Here is a 20080-nt window from a genome sequence, read left to right as displayed (position 1 = left end):
AAAAAGCACATTACATTTACATACATTACATAGAAAACTCATTACGCGGTGGCTCAGTGGCTAAGGTGTTGCGCCGCTGAGCACGAGGTCGCGGGTTCGACTCCCGCCCGCGGCAGCCGCTTTTCTGATGGAGGTGAAAAGCAAAAACGCCTGTGTGTACGAGATTTAGGCGCACGTTAAAGATCCCCAGGTGGTCAAAATTAATCCGGAGCCTTCCACTACGGTGCGCCTCTTCGCCTGCTTTGCGTCGGCGCGTTAAACCCTACAATCATAATCAATTATAGTTCAATATATTAGGCGCACGTTAAAGATCCCCAGGTGGTCAAAATTAATCCGGAGCCTTCCACTACGGTGCGCCTCTTCGCCTGCTTTGCGTCGGCGCGTTAAACCCTACAATCATAATCAATTATAGTTCAATATAACGATGAAAAACAAAAACCGAGGCAAAAGCCGGTTTCGAACACCGTCCTTGGAATCAAGAAGATAAGACGAATCCTCTACACTACAGGGACAGAAGCTTCGGTCGGTGCTAGCCTAGTCTTAAAAAAGCCATGAAAACAAAATACAAGTTGGGTTTATTACAAAGACTGCTTAGCCCCGATAACAATGATCGAAATGTCATCGCAATCTTCGAACAAATAACGGAGATATTAAAGAAAACGTGTGAAGCAGTCGCGAACCCCTAGCCAATTTCCCGCAACTTTTCTATGACGTCATGAAACCTTGTTTGTGCGATTGGCGGCCACGCGACGACACATGACTGGACGTCTGTAATGGGGCCTCTAGTTGCATTTGACCGCATCACTTGAATGCTAACGTGCAGTTAACGCACTGAAAATTACGTTTTATTGTTGGCCCGTATGACGTCGATCTTGCTCATAACACGTCACTGTGGCGCCAAATTTGAAAGTTTTAAATACTTCTTGCTTTTTTTTTTCGTAAAAAAAACAGCAACTTTTGTGGCTGTAATGGGGCTGAGTGAGATACTGAATCCTAGTTCTTTCAAATTAAATGAAGTTGTATTTTCTCTTCATGGCTCCTTCAAATATTCGAATGTCGTCGTACGGCACACCAGCTATGCCTGCAGCGATCAGCTGTAGTGCCGTCGGACACTGCGTTTGACATTCCCATTCAAGGGAATTGACCATTGACGATGACGGCATCGGTCAGAAGCTCACAGCCGATTTATCGATTCCCGCTGTCATAAAGCTTTCTAATTCAAAGCATGTAAGCATAAATAAGTGCCCCGGTAATTTTGTTTCTTTGCTAACTCGCTTGTTCCGATTTCATCCGGCAGGTTACTTCAGGGATGTGCTGGGGAACTACTCTGGCCTGTTTGTTCTACTAGGAGCCTGCACTGCGATTGCTGCAGTTCTCTGGACCTGCTCTTCCTTGCACAACTGTTGGCGGCGCCGGCAGAAACAATAAACGAAAAAGTGAGATTTTTCTCCGGGACACTGTGTTTGCTCGTTGCTGCGAAATGATTTACTAACTCAAAATTTAATCTCGGGGTCCGATGCTGAAGCAACAGGCCTTTAGAAGTAGGGAAGCAAGGATATTAAACCATGTATGGCAAAGAAGAGAAAAAAACGGAATGAATGAATAAATGAATGAAACGTCACGTGCCATAAAATGGAGGCGGAAACCAAAGTCCGTGCCCTACCGTGAAGCCGCGCTTCCGCATGTGTCTGAGAGCTATGCGTTGGTCGGGTAACCAGTCATGCCAGGGGTGAGCGGGGCTTGCGGGCAAGGTTGGGAGGGAGCGAGATCATGCGCTGCCCATGCCACGTGCAAGATGTCCGGGTGTCAGGCGCAATGTATGCAGCGAGCCGTTCCGGGATTCTCGAAGAACGCATGTAGTGCACAAAGTGCGGTGTCGATAGTGTTACATTCGGTAAGGCGTCCCGAACAGGGCTCCGTCGCCTCCGTCATGTGTGGTGGCGTGGTGGTCGAGCGACCAGCAAAAGTTGCTGCCTTGGTGATGACGACAAGAACACGAAGGAGAACTTCACCTTATTTATTGCATGGCGGAAAACAAGCCGAAGAAATACAGGAACAATGCCCTTCCGGGCGAGCTTGCAGCATTACTCGACAGGGCGACAGAATGGAATCCATCCACCGAGAGGGTGGGTTTTACACACAGAAGCCGTCTGCGGGGCTTCCCCAGTGCTTCTGTGCACACGGTCCGAAAATAGTACAGGCACACACAACACTCTTTCGCTAGTTCGTGAGGGCCGGCAGTAGTGGCGCACGTTCAACCTGAGAGAGGGGGAAGGGAGATGATTGCGCTAAACTTCGTCCTATTACGTCTTCGGATGACCAAATAAGAACTATCGATTGAATACCTGGTGTAAATGCTGGGGCGTGCGCATAAACCCAGTTAAAACCGTATTTCTTCGCATTACTAACAAGAAACAGGCACTGATTTACTCTTACAGTATCAAAGGCACTCCAGTTTTGCTTGCAGGCAGTTATAAATATCTTGGTCCTACCACATTGAAAAAGATTTGTTCATCCACCCCTAGAAAATCAGCATTACTAAGACACACACTCAAAAGCTCTCCCCTAAAACTAAGCTCCTCGCCTTCAACAGAATAGTCAGGCGTTTGGAATACGCCTCTAAGTTTTGGGATCCGCGCACTAAAAAAGATATTATCAATCTCGAAAGAATCCAGAGATTAGCTGTTCGTTTTATTTTTTAGAATACCGAAGAAAACTAGCAATACTTAGGGTTTTTTTCTACCTGCCAAAGAGAAACAGTATTATCGACCTCTCACCAGTCCTCACTCCGTTATCTTCGCGTCCTGCAAGAGGATACGATTCCTTAAACTTCACGCCTATATCTTGGACCGCATTCACACCTTTAAGTTCTCTTTCTTCCCTCACGCAAAAACAGACTGGAACAAACTGCCGTGACATATTTCTGAATCTTGAAATGTACTTAAGTCTATTGACAGTTATTTTGAAGTGTGATTTTAATCTTGTGCCTCAATATGTTGCATAGCTGTCTGTTGTTTTTCCCGCCTGTACGATTATGTAATTGGTCATTGTAACACTTCCCACTCTTGCTTGGGCCATTTCTGTGGCCTGCAATATTTCTTAAATAAATAAATAAATAAATAAATAAATAAATAAATCTTTGCAAGCAGCGTCCGCTTCGCCGGGTCACGTCTCAACGCAAAAAAACTCCCCCCACCTCCCCGAAGGGGATCGTGAGGAAATGTGAATGCATTGGGTGCACCGATGAGTGCGCTGCGGCAAGCACTAACGGAGAGAGGCGTGCGCTCCACTGCATTTATATACATTTTCCGAGCGCAGCGAGCGGAGAGAGGGTACGCGGAGAGGAGAGAGAGACCCGCGCAACACGCCCGCCCCGCGCGCGAGCTCTCTCTCCCGCCAAGCTCCGCGATGCGAGCGCCCTCACACGCCCGAGCGCGCTCCTCCTCTTCACTCACTCTCCGCTACTCCGCCCGAGCTCCGCGATGCGAGCGCCCTCACACGCCCGAGCGCGCTCCTCCTCTCCCCTTGCCCTCCGCTACTCCCGCCCGAGCTACCACCCGCTAAGAAATGCATTGGCATTTAAAAAGACTAGCGGCGCGGGTCCGCCGCGCCGAGACGACGACGACGAAGGCAGAACTACGAGGCGCGCGCTCACGTGCGCTCGCGCTGGAGGAATGCAGGCGCACGCCGACGGAGCACGACAACCCCCGACTAAGAAATGAATGCGCATTTAAAAAACGGTTTGTTTCGTATTTTGTAGCTACAACGGCTTGAGTCACTGCCAACGGGCCCCGCGCGGCAGGCGCACGTAGTGAAATTTTCGAAGAGAGTAGGCTCTGCCGCAAAGCACAAGAACACTGCCCAAAACTTGCAGCACGCGCGAACAGGGTAGCGGCGCGCTGAGTCATAACAATAGACAGCTTGTCTGTATAGGACAGCGCCTGACGCGTAGAGAGGTTGGCCGGAGGTTAAGGGAAAGTACGCTGGGAGGCTCGCGCGTCCTGGAGGAATTCTCTCTTGTAGAAGAGGGGAACTGCTCACCTTTTTTAGATGCGACGCTGAGAGCATCTCTTGCCGGCGCCTCTGTCACTCCTGCGTGCGTCCGTCGGCGTCGTTATCCGCACAGCTGCGCCCCTCCTCCTCTCGCCGTGATAGCACGCCCTCTCCCCCAACATCTGTGGCGCGCGCAGTGCGGCGCGCTCTCTCACTCCACCGCTGGGCGGCGCTGCACGCGGCGCAAGCGTGCTGTGCGCATGTGCAGCGCCCTCTCTCTCCGAGGTCTCCTCTCCTTCGGGCGCGCTGCGCATACGTTTCACGCAATTCGAGTAATCGACCCAACGGAAACGCACAATGGAACCCCCGTCAGCGTCGCATCACACCAGGGTTCCCGCGAGGGGAGGTGGGCGTAATTTAAACCTTTCGAAATCAATGAGGATAATACCGTGTGCTGACAGGACTTACACAGAAAGGATGAAAACCTCATGCGGCAAGGCGTCCTCTAAGTACTGTCGGCCGCTGCAGAATGACCTGTTCATGGCCTAGATAGCGACCCATCTAAGGAAAAATACAATATTACGATAAATATCTAATTTATATTCAGCCAACGCATGAGTCAATAAGCGTAAAGAAATTCACTAGGATTATATTTTTGGCGTTTAGCGGGCAAACATAACGTGATCTTATTCGGGAAATCCTCGTTGCGACCCGTCTCACGGCGTTTTTTCTCCGAACCCCATACTACCCCTAGAACGACAAAAGGCAGACTGCTATCATGGACTTCTTCAAGCATTAAGTTGTTGAGATGCCTTATTGCATACCAGTCGCAATGTACTGTTGTTTTTCTTCATTTTTTCGAGTTCTGACTTTCATTAGTTCTTTCATGACGGCTTCCCTTTGCGGTCAGAATTATCGAGCGTTTACTGTGTGTACTTCCTGCATGCACAGTGTTCTCGTTCAGATGACATGATTTGCGCGCAGAACCCCGACAACACGTTTACGACAGCCTGCCGATCATACTCTGTCAAGGACTGCGATAAGGACCAAGCGCCGTAAACCGCCCCCATTTGACAAGGACCCTGTGCTAGCGACAATCCCGATGCTGCAGTCCCACCATGGACTCCCAAAGAAGCTGGCTCGTGGCTGCCGGTTGTTGCTGGATCAACGTCTTCTCCTACTTCATGATTCGTTGTGCAGCCGTAGTTTATGTGAACATCATCGATACCTTCCACACGACGCGGGAAGAGGCATCTTGGCCTGTCACCTTGGCGGCGACGTGCTTCTTTTCCGCAGGTGAATGACAGCGTCTTTATTGTGTCCCCGAGTTACGTATGTAGCCGTGGCAAAATGTCGGTTTGTACATTCAATGAGACGTAAGGCCGTTATGCTGCGTGTTAATCCGTAGTGGATGGCTCCGGATTAATTTTGACCTCCTGGGAATCTTTAGCGTGCGCCGAAATCTCGTACACACGGGCGTTTTTGCTTTTCGCCTCCATCAGAAAAGTGGCCGCCGCGGTCGGGAATCGAACCCGCAACCTCGTGCTGAGCAGCGCAACGCCTTAACCACTGAGACACCACGGGGGTCGTCTGGGTGAATCAAGCCGCGCGCTCTTCCCCTCGGATGACGCATAGGACCACTGCTCGTGCAGAAAATCACCACCAGAGCACTCCATTGTCTCGTGGTTGCGTCCTGTTTTATTTTCAATGCAGTCAGGCTTAATTAATGCCCCACGGCGAAAAAAAAGAGGGGGAGATGCTTCGATGCTGACCTGGCTAGAAGCTATTCATTTGAAGAGTTAGAAACACTAACGACGCTTTTATGCTCACTCGGATATAATCCACGATTTGGCCCAGAACTCAAAATTCACAGACGATAACCCCAGGGTGAAACGCCACCGACAGCTGCTCACGCAAGGCTATGCGACTATGCCGATTCCCCAATGCAAATATTTCTTACGTTACATTCTAAAGCTGCCGCTGTAGAACGAGAAAGAGGTCTCTAGAGAGGGCACGTGCTATTTGACTGGGGCAGATAAACGACCACTCATAAAACTCATAAAAAAAACTCGTTATAGGCAGGTTCGGCTATTTCGAACTATTGGATATATCGAACTAATCGTGGCGCATATTGCAGTTCGCTATAGCCGCGTTTGACTGTAGTAGTAGTACGAAACTTTAATGAGCCTTATAAAGTAGAAGTGGTTCCCTAGTCCGGAAGTCCAAGTGATGACCGGGCGATCGACGCCCTAGATGCCAGTAGGTGCTGGACGTCCAGGTGGTCGCTGGTAATCAGGTTCTCCCACAGCTCATGGAGGGGGAGGGGGGAAGGAAAGGGTGGGAGGTCAGGATTATGCGCACACTCTAATAGAATGTGGACAAGTGTGCCAGGCTTAGAGCAAAAAGTGCATAGGGAGGGAAATTGAGAGGGAAACATGTGGTGTAAGCGAATCGGATGGACGAAGGTATTCGTTTGGATGCGACGAAGAGTCGTTTCTTCTGATTTGGACAGCTTGGAGTGAGGTTCAAGGAATTGTTGTCTGTCGTGTCGATAATACTGTTTGATGTCCTGAAATGTAACGAATCGTGTGGACTCCGCTTGTCCTTCTGGGGCCTGGGAAGAGAGTGCGCAAGCTTGGTGATGGGCCAAATTATTGCCCGTTAATGTCCAGACGAGGGCGACGTGTCTTTGTGGCTGATGTTGCGAGAGGAGGCGGAAAGTTGGTGGGGCCACCCTCCCCGCCAAGAAGCTCCGACAGGCAGCTTGGGAGTCGGTTAAGACGACCGCGCTCTTGGTGTGAATAAGTGCGAGTGAGATCGCCAGTTCTTCAGCAATCTGTGTGGATGTCGTATTAATTGAAGCACAGGTTATAAGGGCCGATTTGGTGGTGATGGTTGCAACCTTGCGCTGCCCGCCTGGATACGAGCTAGCGTCTCTATACGCGACGTACAGACGGTTCATATAGATGTTCTCGTGGGCTTGACTCCGTGCTTGTCTTCTGCCCGGGTGGAGATCAGGGTGCATGTTCTTTGGTATTGGGGGAACCGGTACAGCAGATCTCCAAGCCTCGAGGAGGACCAGAAGAGCAGGAGGAGATGCTGGGTGCGCGAGTCGTAGGTGTTTGAGTAAACCAAGGCCCGCAGGGGTTTGAGTGAGCCGGACACGTTGGCTGGCAAGGTGGAGCGTTGGGCCTGCCTATGAACACCTCTACTCAGCGGCTTCTTCAACTGGGGCTTCATAATACAGCTGCGGGCTGTATACTGCGCTTGCCGTGGCGGGCCGTAGCTCGTCGGAAAATAGGAAGCGATGCATGTATTCGCTTATGGGTATTCATTGCTCAGTAATACACATAACAAAAAGTTTGCAGGCCGTCTGGCTGAATGATCGATTGCCTCGCTTGGAGGGGGGGGGGGGGGGGGGAGAAATGGGGGAGGGGGGTGTTCGATTTACCGGGACCACAGTCAGATCCCTGACGTTGTTTCAGGCTCCCGTTGCCTCGCTAACTGTTGACGGCGTCCTTTCTTGTTCTTGCTCAACCTTTTACGGAAGGAGGTGTCCGGACACACCACTTCGCCTCGCTTCCAAAATGGCGAACCTCCATCGCATCCCGAGCGCGCTCGCTGGCGGCAAGGCTCTTCTCCCTCGGAAAGCAGGTTTGACATGCAGTCAGACAAGTTTCCATCCAGCGTGGAATAACGCGGCAAAGCCGAGCGCGAGGGTACCAGTAAATGTCGCGGTCCCCTTAGCTTCGCGGAGTCTCCTACAAAAAGCTACCACTTTTTTTCCTTAGCCCAATCCCACCTTGTTTTATATACGCTTGGGCTGAAACGAACCCCATCGAGCGTTGAAAGGCTTGCCTGTATGCAATGCTCCACACTACCTTATTAACGTCTACCACTTCGGATCGAGGTTAATCCGTACCGCGCCTCAAAATCTCACTCGCCCGCTTGATGTGCACGGCCTGCTTCGTCCCTTCCGGCATAGTGCAGAGGACAATCAGCCAGTTTGAGGACGTCGCCCGCAAATTCTTTGCGCGTTTCACTGTCTCCAAGCCAAGACCTCTCTCCTATTCCTTGAGAAGATCGTTACGTTCCGCGGCAATCGCCACAAGGTTTCTATTTTCTCTTGACATGGCCAGTAGCACCTTCCATCATCACCGTCCGCATGAGTCAAACCAAGAAAGCATCCATCCTTGACACACTTACCACATCTACACTTTTCGTTACTGCTGCACCGCCATCGACCATGTTATTGTCCCTCGCAACGATAACGCTATCTGCCACGCGCAGCTCTTTACGGAAAACCTCCCTTACGACCCGTTGGGGCTGCCTATCTTTCAGCACGTGGGATCACAAAGCTGTTTCTTTGCCCAGGAGTATACATGGTGTACACCTGCCGCCCAGGTGTGTATACATGCGTCTTCGCATTGGCGTCTGCGTTGCCGCTTTCGAAATTTGTTTGGGAACTGACGATTTCCACTAGCTCCGGTTGCCGGGTTTCGCTAAAGCGGCGGCCTCCGTTTTGAAATTACGTGGTATTGGCGTAAGAAATACACGTTTTGCTTGGTTCGGGTGCCCTTTGAGCACGCGACAGCCGAGAAAAAAATTAGAACCACCCCACTTAACGTGAAAGTCGTCGCGCTCCATGTCAGCGCTGTCTATATATAGTTCTGGAGCCCGCTCACCTGACGCAGGGCAATCCGCTTTCACTTGTTCTAGACGAGAGTAAGAATTGACGGCACGTATGTCTGCCCCTTCTTCTGCTTCGTTACCCTCTCGCTCGCGCTTCTAAGAACCTACTTGCCGCGGACATCTATTACACTGTACCAGCTTTCAACAGATCTCGTTCGTCATCTCAGCCGAAGAAAACCCGAACCAACGAGAAGGAACCCTCCAGGTGTATGGTCCCCGTTTCAGAGACAGAGGGGCTGGGTTCTGAACTGAGTAACTTACCTGAACTGAACTGAACTGAACTCCTGAACTGGGTAAAGTGGTTTGCTTTTCAGGTGCATGGTCGACCGCGCATGCGCCACATTATCGCCCATGGTCACGGCGTGTTGCGACCGCGGTTTGCTGGTAGCGGGGCCAATCGCCGTCGTTCCGTCGAGCCAGGACTAGGGGAGAGCTTAGAGCAAACTCAACGGGTTTATTTACATTTTTACAGTGAGTTGTCGAGATGAAGACAGAAGACAGACCTTGGCGGGCCGCAGCACGCCCTTTTTGTTGACCCCCGATCCCTAGTTCCCTAGGTTAGGGATCCCCATACAAAACAATGCGGACCAATGGTGATGTGTACGTTCCTCGCTGTGAAGCACCGCCCTCGGGTAGGGACACGCCTTTCAGGTATGTCGGCAGATGCACAGCACACGCACACACACACACCCTTGCCACTCGTCAGGAGCCTGTAGTAGGGGGGAAGAACGGAAGACGCGCGGGCACCGCGTATCCTTTTTGGTGTCTGCCGCGCGCTGCGTTCCCAGGGAGCCTAACAGCACGATTAACAAGGTTCGTGGAATCACTCCGGGAAGGGTTAATGGCTTGACCATTGCCACTGCCTTCTTCGCTGTGCTGCCGCCGCCACTGGGTCCCATTGTCCGGTCGTCGTCGTCTGGGCTTTCACGCGCACACGCGTTCAGTTGCTCAGGCCGGGGGCAGACCGGCGGCTCCTTAATCCCTTTTGGGGCAACAACACTCAACGCCGCTCAAAAGCCGCTGTCAATCAGTGGCCGCCGCGGCGTCTTGTCGGCCTCCTTTCGTTTCCGTCGACAAGCGGTGGGGTGGTCGACCGGCGGGCGACTGACCCGCGCAAACATGGCGCCAGTGAGTCATAACAGGCGGCACACCCATGGCGGCAGGCCATAGAGTTTCTCATTACCTTACCTATAGGCACCCTGCAATCGTCGGGTGGCGCCTCCGTCGAGCTGACATGCGCGCCACCAACGGCGGCGGCACCAAACACTCAGGCGCTCCGTGAAGTGTTGTGGCCGTGCCAGCATTCATTTGTGGTATGCGGGCAGCTGTCATTTAACGATTCTAAACGGTGCGCGGCGCTTAGTTTTTCCGTGCACGTTATTCTGGTGCGATTTTCTTTACCAGTAGTTCGGCTGCATCGAGTAAAAGGCGACAAGCAACCGCGATGTCGCGGGTGCTGCATTGTGGCTTCAAGTCGGTCGACGGCCTCGACCGATACTTTCGGCCGTCGATACTGCGAAAAGGACGCCGCCTGTACGACAACAAGCATGTGTACGGGGTCCAGGAAGTGGACGGCACAGAACTTTCAGCAAGATGCCTTTCCCAACAGGGCAAACACGTCTACGAGATTGGTTTGAAGGTAAGTAAACAAACCAACGTGGCCTAGCACATGCACGCACGAGAGATGAGTCTGCATTTCAACAAAGCTCGAGAAAAGTATTTTGTTACGACAATTCTTGCCTTTATTTGGGTTCGCCTTGTGCCTGAGGTATCCTTTCGCCCGATTTAAATTCGCAGCTGACGGTGCAGCCTCGGACAATTGAAAGCGGCCAGTGCAGCTGTCGCTACGGCAGTGCGGGCAACTGTAAGCACTGTGCCGCAGTTGCTTTCTTTTTGAATAACTTCGACCATGCATCATGCACGAGCCAGCCTCAGGCTTGGGGAAAACCTGCAGGGAAGCCGCTGCTGAACGATAAGGCCAGCATTGAAGAACTTTTCGGAGGTATGATGCACTTTGTTTTGTTACATAGATGCTTTCAGGTGCAGCATTGCTTGCATGTGTCCTACTCGTAAGCGTTAGCTATCCCGTATTTCGTTTTTTTATCGAGTTTCTAGCTATCACTATTAATGTGGTTCTGTGATCAGCACACTCATTAGCCCTTACATTTTGCCTAATATGCAGTGAATTTCGTCATTCTTCCTCCCAGACTACAACAGCCCCTTTGTAGGGAACAGAAAACCGGCAGAGCTGTCTCCATTTTACGTCCTCGAGTACTTTCCGGGCATTGTCTCCCCATTCACGGAAACACTAGCTGAAATGACCAAGACAGAGGAGGATTTAGCCTCCATGGAAGCAGAGAAAAAAGCCAGGCAGTTGTTGCAGCTGCAAAAAATTACGCAGCTGCTTCCGACCCCTTGCAAGGCATTACATGAGCTGCAGGTGTTGGGCATGTACCCCAGGCAGTCTGTTAAGCCAAAAGATCACACAGAGGGGATGTCAAAGCAGCAGAAAGCTTTTTACGATGCAAATGTTGCCTGCGCATCACTGTCTGACCTGTGTGTGGGGACCATGGGCCAGTCAAGCTGTGTAAGGTATGGAAACGGTGACAGCAGTCATAATTGTTTATCTATTAATTAGGGACATTAGCACTGTGTGTTTCTGACTTCAGGTATGTGCATTCTAATTTAGGTGGCACAAAGAAAAAAAGTTCCGGATCAGCAGTACCACTGCCCACAGGATATTACGGGCTCGTAAAAGTCCAGAAGAAGTTGCAAGAGTCATCCTGCACCCAAGGGCATTTTCCTCTGATGCTACAACGTATGGTATGTGCACAGTTGTAAATTTTTTCTGGTGGAATACGCAGTAGAAAATTGGGACAAGCCATGCACATACAATAGTTCCCACCTCCTATGATATTTCTTTTCAATGTTGTATATTTAAGGGCTGACAGTGATAAGGCTTGCAAACAATTTTTATTTCTCGTACTCAACCACAGGACTTCGCACAGAACCCCTGGCTCGGATGGAGTTTGAGTGTCAGCAAGGTGTTGAAGTTGTGGAGGTGAGTGTATGCTTTGTCTAGCCCTCACAGTAGTTAATGCTTCAGAAAAAAAAAATAACAGCCAAAGCAAAGAAAAAAAGGTAAAAAAAAACTGAATAGTGACAGCACTTTGTTTTATGATGGGGATTGATTTTAAAAATGGCTTGCACTGGAATATAACACTTTGTGGAACTGCTTTGCATTAGGCTTGCTCATGCATTGACCTTTGCAGGGATTAATAACATGGGTATTTTTATGGAGTGTTTTACAAGCCGCATATTGCTTGGTCACCTGTTGTGCCTTACTGCAACAATGTCCAACTATTTCAGATGGGTCTGCTCATCCACCCAGACCAGCCTTGGCTGTGCGGCAGCCCAGACGGCATATTTTGCTTGGCCGGGGAAACGTACCTCCTGGAGATTAAGTGCCCCAAAAAGTGCGAAAATGATGGTATGTTCGGCAGCTCGGGGAAGAGCGTCCTTGACTACATCCAGGGGACTTGCAGTGATCCAAGCCTGAAGAGGACCCATACCTACTACACTCAAGTCCAAATTTTAATGTACTTGCTAAATGTAAACAAATGCATTTTTTTTTGTCTACTCAGAGAAAGAAAGCTTAACTGTTCATGTCGACAAGGATGACTCCTTTCTGCAGGAGGCAATACCAAGCCTTGAAAAGTTTTACTTCAGTTCGCTTCTGCCTGCTGCAGCAAAGTAAAACGTTTTCTGAGTACTGCATCTGCTGAACAAGTAATGAAATAAAAAGTTTCTATTTCGTACTCTTGTTGTCTGATAGAAAATATCGGTCTTATGGATACATAGTTGTCAATGGTATTAAACAAAAGTCAACAAAGACTTTATTAGCAAGTAACATAATGAGCAGTCGCACTAGAAATTGACAAAGGATACAAAGACATGATTTTCACAGCTTCAAATTGTACAGTAATGGAGGGGTCAACACCTTGAAAACACACAACAGGGGTTTGTAACAAGTGCAAAATACAATATGACCATATGAGCACAAAGTAATTGCCCACCAAACACACAGGACAGCGTCATCCACTTGTAGCTTCGTGAAAAGGCCACATGACTGATAACACGTAAGTATAGTGCAATGTGCACAAGTTCCTGGGGGCACTGTGGCTTCAGGTCTTAATGCATGCGTGTGACAGGGAAATCACTAGTGACTCTTTACAAAGCTAAAACATTTAATTTTGCAGTCCTCTACTCCACGTAGAGAATACCCATGCACAAAACACCTAAATAACATACATACATACAATAGTCAACTGTTTTTTCGGACTCCGAAAATTTGGACTTGCTGGATATTCCGGACTTTCCCGAGGAACCGCCGGTCGCCCTATAGGAGTAATGGCTCATGGAATTTTTCAACTGCTCTTTTATTCGGACTATTTTTTGTTCCTCTCCAGGTCCGAAAAATCAATCGGCTACTATAATTACAAACACAGACAATACAAAAAAAAAAACCAAAGAAACCTGATCACACCATCACTTGCAATGTACAAAAGGCAATAGTCAAATGCATGAACACAAATGGACAAGAAAAAATGTGTGCTAGTATTTAGCTTCACAATAATCCAATTATGCGCCCAAGTTAAGCCTGAGCTATGAGGTGCGTCTCAGTGGAGGGCTCCAGAAACATTTGACCACGTGGGGACCTAATGTGTGCCAAAACCTCGACAAACAGGTGTTACACTATGAAGCTGCAACCCTCCATCCAGCCCAGCAGACTTGGGCTCTCTAACCCATGATTGATTGTAGGGTTTAACGCACCGACACAATGCGGGTGATGAGGCGCGCCGTAGTAGAGGGGCTCTGGGTTAATTTTGACCCCCTGAGGATCTTTAATAACGTGCGCCAAAATCTCGTACACACGGGCGTTTATGCTTTTCGCCTCTATCAGAAAAGCGGCCGCTGCAGCCGGGAATCGAACCCGCATCCTCGTGCTCAGCAGCACAACGCCTTAGCCACTGTGGCGGGTCTCTCTAACCCTTGTGAGTTCTTCTGCAGGAAACCGAGAGTAGGGCCAGTGAAGCGTACATGACTCACGATGTGGACGCGGCAGATGCCTGTGGTTGCTCTTTTCGTCTAATTATTGGGGGCTGGAGATTTGCTAGCACACAGCAGACATGAAAAACATCAGCCATGCACGGGATGAGCTCAGTTGGCACTTTGTTATTTAAGATGTTATAAATTTTGATTCTCTGGATCATTCTTTCAATGTGTATCCTCACTTGAGCTATATTGTACGTGTCTCTAACCTCCTCTGGTGTGAACTGAGAGCCATGTAAAAAAGGGGGCATGACAAGAACGGCATTCTGGTTCCCTAAAACGGTTTGAATTCCTGGGAATCCCTTGTCCGCCAGAATGGTATCTCCGGCTTGCACAAGGTCAAGAAAACCAGAATCTACAGTGACGTGGGCATCTGACAGCCGGCCACCATAAGCTTTCGAGCAGAAACAAATCACACCTCCCGGTGTTATGCCCACCAAAAACTTCAACGTGTATGCCCCTTTGTAATGCGAATACAGCACTCTCTCTTGCTGCACAGTTGCTGGCTGCTCAGTCCGTACTTCTGTGCAATCAATGATCATCGTGCATCCTGGGTAATGCACCCTAAAGCTGTCCGGCATTGTAGCCTCAATCACTCTCAATGGGGGACGAAAAATCCACTTTGCTGTTGCAACAGCAATGGTCCTTAAAACGCTCTTAAAATGGCGTGACGCTGATGTCTCGCTTACACAAAACAGGACGGCCAGTGAAGAATAGGTGATTCCAAGCTTCATTTTCATCAAAAATAAGAGAAGCTTGTTCTCAAGTGTCACATCGCATTTCCTCTCCGTAGAAAGGGGCAACATGCTCAGTAGCAACGCAAACACTGTAGTGCTGACATTGCACAAGTCTTGCAGTGCATTGGCCGACTTAGCAACGCTGTCAAAGCCAGAGAAGTAGCTGGTTCGGTGGTCGGGGCCACAGTGCCTGCTACTGACCTCTGGCTGGTGCTGGACACTGCTGTCGTGCGAGTCGACATGGGTCACTTGAGTGGATGCGCCCATGTCGTTGATGAGGCACAAGAAAACGGAGAATGTCTTGCCTGACACCTGAGCGTCTTCTGTTTGTGTTCCCTGCATAAAATTCAAAAACAAAGGAAGAAACGCGAAATGAAGTACAATTCTTGTTTTAATCTGTCATAGTGCGCAAGGTGATGCAAAGTACGTAAACTTTTCTACTAGCAAATGAAATGCACATTTTTTTGTAGTAAGTGTCACACACAAGAAAAAAAAAGGAGCAATATACATAGAGGAATACTGTTGACTTGCTGCTTGTGCTACGTAATAATGCACTGCTTGAAATAGGATTGTACAAAAGCACCACATTTTCCCGTACAATTTGAGGCATGTCACTCGAAAGCTTACCGTCGAGGTTGCTGCAACATGAAGCTCAGCAGCAACAGCAGAAAGCAGCTGTAGTCCAGAGTTGTCTTCGCACGACTGGTCCGGGTCGGTTGAAACATCAACCGTAGCAAAGCAGCTGGTGCCGCTGGCTTCTGCTGCTTCAGATGTGTTGGCCGAAGCAGGTCCAGGGAGAGCAGCTAATGCAGTGGCAACAGATGACTCGGCAGCAGTAGCAGAAGCAGCAGGCGATGACAGGGAATGGCGCTGTTTCCACCTGCACATTTAATAATATGTAATGGTACTGATTCCTATAAATATAACAGACTTTTGTGGTTGGTACATTCGCAAGCATACATTTATTTCTTTGGCAGGAACCAACTGCTTCATTCTGGGAAAAAAATAGTTTCAAACATTTAAGCAAAAAAGCCTGGCACACCAAACGAAAGGTTACCTTTTATATCTAGCCACTTGAGCAGTAGGCGAAGTGGATCGCTTCTTGTAGACTTTGGGGAATATGGTGGGTAAATACCCTGGGTGGTTCTGAATCGTGCTCTTTTCTCCATTCACAAAATGCTTAGAGCACACCCTCGAGTCCCGACTGGGGTACCAGGTCGATGAATCCTCCGAGCTGTAACAAGTAAAATATGAGCAGTGACGTTAACGGGCAGTAGTATGAAGCTGTGTCAATAAAATACGTCATTAAAAACAAATGCAACACGCACACAATTACTTGTGCAGGCTTTACTACCTCATGCACTTTATACATTGTTTTCCTTGCTTGAACGCTGCTACATGTTTTCGCCGTGTTTAATAATGCACCGCACATTGTTCACGAATACTGCACTTCTGATCAACCGGCATGAATTAACAGCGAAGAGGTCCGCGGATAAAAAAACGCGAGCGACAGCGCCGGGCTGCGGACGCCAACGATGGCTCACAACGATCGCGCACCTTTGCTAAGCACGTCTACGAGTGGTTAACGCCGCAGGTATGAGAAAACGGAGTTAAGAAAATGGCAAAGTATAATATCCGTGAATTTGATCACAAGTTACTGAACTACAGACCAACAAATATGCTACGATGTTGAGGTGACCGCTTCGTAGCACATCCAGACTGAGGCTCAATGAGAAATAATTAACGTCCGTAGTCGCTTTCGGAACATGTTGCGATTTCCCGAACAAGCAAAGTTCACTTACTTCACTCGCCGCACGGCGACAATCCACTTCTGTCTCCGTGCTTTCTCCCAAGGCTGCGACGGGAAGCAGTAGAGCTTCACGCCTGGCGTGCCCTCCCGACTGTGGCATTCCTTGACGCAACAATATCTGCGCCCAGTTTTTTTCCTTGTGACTGTGGGTTCCCCGCATGATTGCGGTGACGCCATCGAGCCGTAAACTGCAGTAACGTCACCGAAAAATACAAAACCGAGATAAAACCAATAAAACTGCCAAATCGCCCACGCTACACAGCAGCAGCGAACGCGGGCATACGCGAGGGAACGCCTTGGACTTTGTACATTCAGCCGCCAGGTGGCGCGACCTGCTCGTCAAACTGCATTGCAGGGAGCCTATGGTGGAATCTGGCGCTAGTGTTAACGCGATTTTGCGAAAGGGCTCCATGATAGCTGCCGCCATATTGCGCAGTTCGGCAAGAAGTGCGGCGTGGCATGGCATTGTGGCTACACAAATTGAGTTTTTTGCGAGAAAATTGCTGCCAAAAGTGCGGCCATTATTAAATTTTACCTTCTATAAAGATACTGTGTTAGAGTGCTTAGGGGGAAAAATCAGTTTTGTGGTTAAAAAGAAAAAAAGCAGGCGTCTCGCATTTGGTTCACGCCACGAGATAGAGCAGGCCGTCCAGGATATATTTATAAATTATTACATACTCCAGGCTAGCCACAGTGAAATCTCGCTGACACGCTTTTCACAGGAACCGGAAAATAAAATGCATCATGCGAAAATCGTATATTATCCAAACAGGTTAAAAACAGGAGGAAACTATGTATACTCCGTCAGCAAGTCCCTTTTACTAAGCAACGTTGAATTTGCTGGTCAATTTGTGCGGAACTTTCTTCTTTTCAACGACCGGGACAACATTCTTCGGCAACGCAAAAAAAGAAGCCATAGTTGGTGACAGCTTAACTCTGCAGCGGCTTTTCAAGATCAAAGGGATTTTGTGTTCATCCGCAACCAATGGCGTCTCGCCGTTTGTGTGACGCCTGCGACGTACGTTTGAAAGAACTACTTCCAATATGGCCGCGCTCGCTTCCCCACCGCTGCTGCGCTGTCGAGCGACAACGAGGTTGCCGAGAACCAACAGCTCTGTAGGCGATTTGTGTTACGAATGTGCTGTAGTGCATCAAGAAGCCGCTTATCGTCACCTGTCCCGTGTGTGTCTGGCCGCGTCGTGGTTTGTACGTACGTGAGGAAATCGTGGCGGCACTGGTGGGCTGTTTTACGTACTCGGAACGTCGTCAACGAACTCGATCTGAGAACGGCAAAGCGTCGAAGCTGCATCTGTTGCTGGTGTGATTGTGGAAATTGTGTCGGTGTAACGCAACCATTGTGAAGAAATAATGCGATTTGCTTTCGTCTACGGCAGTAGCGGTGACAAGTTGCAAGCGTTTTCGTTTGTTGCTGTGAGCGTAGGCTTCGCCCGATGTTGAGCGCAGGCCTACGTGGTGTCCGTCCGGCCCGACGCGGATCGTGCAAACGTGTGCGGCGTGTTTTTTGGCCGGATACGGCCGCTCGTACAGCCGAACACGTTATTAAGACGATTGCCAAATCTTACAATGTAAGGTATCTTTCCTTGCCGATTCGCGCTTTGCTTTAGCCTGCCGGGGTACGAACGGAGCAGCGGTGTGGCGTTTTTTTCCCCTGGCGTAAACAGGTATAATTAAACCATTATTGCAGAGACTCGCGAAGAAGTAAACGTTCGTGCACAATTATCCGAGACTGGGTTGGGTAGCTTTAAGAAAGTCGGTATGAACCTGCCTTCCTGCGAGAGACGGGTGCCTATGGCGTCTGTTTGTGCCAATGGGCACATTCTCGAACATACAAAAGTATGAACGAGTGCGAGTATTGTTGAGGTAATCAAATGTGGTTGCGTTTCGTTTCTTGACTCATTGGTTGGTCGTAATCATCAGTAGCATTTTTGAAACGTATAAGAGGGCTAAATAAACATCGAAACTGCATGATTGGTGGATTTTAAACCACGTCGCTGAAGGAAGCCAGAAATGTGCGGCCCCGCAACATGACCACGTAGTTTTTTATACATTCCCAAAAATACACACGCGCGCAGCTTTTTATTATGCCTGCTAAGCTTATGGTGCGTATGTTCCCATCGCTACACTAAGTGGCATCAGAGAAACTGCCTATGCATGTACTGAGGCTGCGTATTTCGTGTGCAGTGTGGAATTTATCATAAGTGTCGTGAGCTGTTAAAGTTGTTTTGAAATAGCTGAATGCGTTTAGTAGGAATGAACGAATAGTTTATCTTCCCTTTATTTTCATGCAGTTTGTGTGATGGGCTTTATGGGTTATAAAAATTTGTCTATTGCAGCTGTGTTTCATAGTGATGGCTGTAGTTTAATGATTGCATTTTGGTGCTTGTGCAGTTTAAGTTTCAACAAAGGGGTTACAGTGTATTGGCAGACATTCAGATTTCTAGTGTCTCTGTCATGATAGACTGTTATTATACAGAGTGGAGGACATGTTTGAGCGTCTTATCATGGAGCATACTTTAATTTAGATTCAACACCGCTTCCCACTTTTAGATGTTTTTATTGTTCCAGCAACTGTGGAGAGCCTTCAAACAGTGACTGAAGGTGGTTCAGGTTGAAGAGCTGCAGTAATAATTGCTAACACTTGTGTATCAGGTAGAAATGAGGTATGTCACCCCTTCAGAATGCTATGTTCATACTTTTCAAGAATGCACTGTTGATCCTGGTTATACAGCTGCAAGAATAATAGAAAGCAGTGATGCGGCATGTCAAAATGGTTCAACTTCAGGCCTCCAGAGTGTCATGTCGCTGCTTTCTGTGCGCACTGTTGCTTCCAGCTGGTTCAGACGCAGTAAAAATTGGAAAAACTTACTCAGCAGGTCGCAACAATTTTACGTCACTTCTTCAAGATGCTATGTAACTCCTTTGCAAGGTTGAACTGTTCCTTCTGACTAGAAAGCTATGGTAAGAAGTGAAAGCTCTAATAAAATACGTTGGAATGTATTTATGCCAGGCCTTCAAGCTGTGATGTCGCTGCTTTTTATGCACACATTGTAGCTTCTAGCCATGAAGTTGTGGTGAGGGTTGAAGACACATAGTACGTTAGAATGAATTCATGCCACACTTTCATGCTATGAAATCGCTGCTTCTCTCGCACACACATTGTAGTGTCTGGCCATGAAGTTGTGGTGAGAGTTGAAGATGCTTATGTAGTACGTTAGAATGAATTCATGCCACACCTTCACGCTGTGAAGTCACTGCTTTTCACGTACACACTGTTGCTTTTGGCTTTAAAGCTGCATTAGGCATTGAAAACACTGGTGCAGCAAATCAAAATGGATCCAATGTCACGCTTTCAGGGTGCCACTTTACTGCTGCTGGCTGGAAAGTCGTAAGAATAGAAAATGCTTGTGCAGTAGCCCATGACACCTTGACAAGGGGCAGTGAGAATTAAATATTTCTTCTCCCTGTTCAAGTTTGGTGCTCTGATTGGTTGCAGAAGTGGATAAAATGGAAATGCTTGCATGGAGATGTCGGCACATTTTTAAATAATTCACTTAGATCTCACGTTCATACTCATATCATTGGGCCTGTTGAGTGCGGTTGTCTAAATAGGTGCAGTAAGAATTGAGTGCACTTGTATAGCTGTTCGTTCAGGTTTCGTATGGGGCAGTCAGTGTACGACGTAACTGTTTGGTGTACATAGGGGAAGATTATTGGC

The 20080-nt window shown here is 48.6% G+C and overlaps 3 protein-coding genes across 3 annotated transcripts in view; 2 read left to right on the top strand and 1 right to left on the bottom strand.

Moving 5' to 3' along the window:
* The first annotated feature begins 749 nt into the window (after positions 1–749).
* Positions 750–20080, top strand: part of LOC144175257 (monocarboxylate transporter 5-like) — a 45590-nt gene continuing 26259 nt past the window's right edge. The window contains exons 1-2 of the mRNA XM_077704352.1: positions 750–1436; positions 4978–5289. Of these exons, the coding sequence (XP_077560478.1) occupies positions 5112–5289 (178 nt within the window). The 5' untranslated portion in view covers positions 750–1436; positions 4978–5111. The remainder of the gene's footprint in view (positions 1437–4977; positions 5290–20080) is intronic.
* Positions 9868–12521, top strand: LOC144174573 (uncharacterized). Its single transcript, XM_077703343.1, has 5 exons — positions 9868–10324; positions 10483–10687; positions 11375–11508; positions 11682–11746; positions 12055–12521. The coding sequence occupies exons 1-5, from the start codon at positions 10130–10132 to the stop codon at positions 12242–12244; spliced, it is 789 nt and encodes a 262-aa protein (XP_077559469.1). The 5' UTR covers positions 9868–10129; the 3' UTR covers positions 12245–12521.
* LOC144174571 (uncharacterized) lies at positions 13724–16546 on the bottom strand. Its single transcript, XM_077703342.1, has 4 exons — positions 16337–16546; positions 15592–15768; positions 15162–15414; positions 13724–14870 (listed from the first exon to the last, which is right to left on the bottom strand). The coding sequence occupies exons 1-4, from the start codon at positions 16519–16521 to the stop codon at positions 13791–13793; spliced, it is 1695 nt and encodes a 564-aa protein (XP_077559468.1). The 5' UTR covers positions 16522–16546; the 3' UTR covers positions 13724–13790.

The sequence above is a fragment of the Haemaphysalis longicornis genome, unplaced genomic scaffold (genome assembly GCF_048455015.1).
Source record: "Haemaphysalis longicornis isolate Haplotype H1 unplaced genomic scaffold, Haemaphysalis longicornis Haplotype H1 scaffold_3, whole genome shotgun sequence".
In the NCBI taxonomy this organism is placed as follows: Eukaryota; Metazoa; Arthropoda; class Arachnida; order Ixodida; family Ixodidae; genus Haemaphysalis; species Haemaphysalis longicornis.
This window is presented reverse-complemented; position numbering and strand designations above follow the sequence as displayed.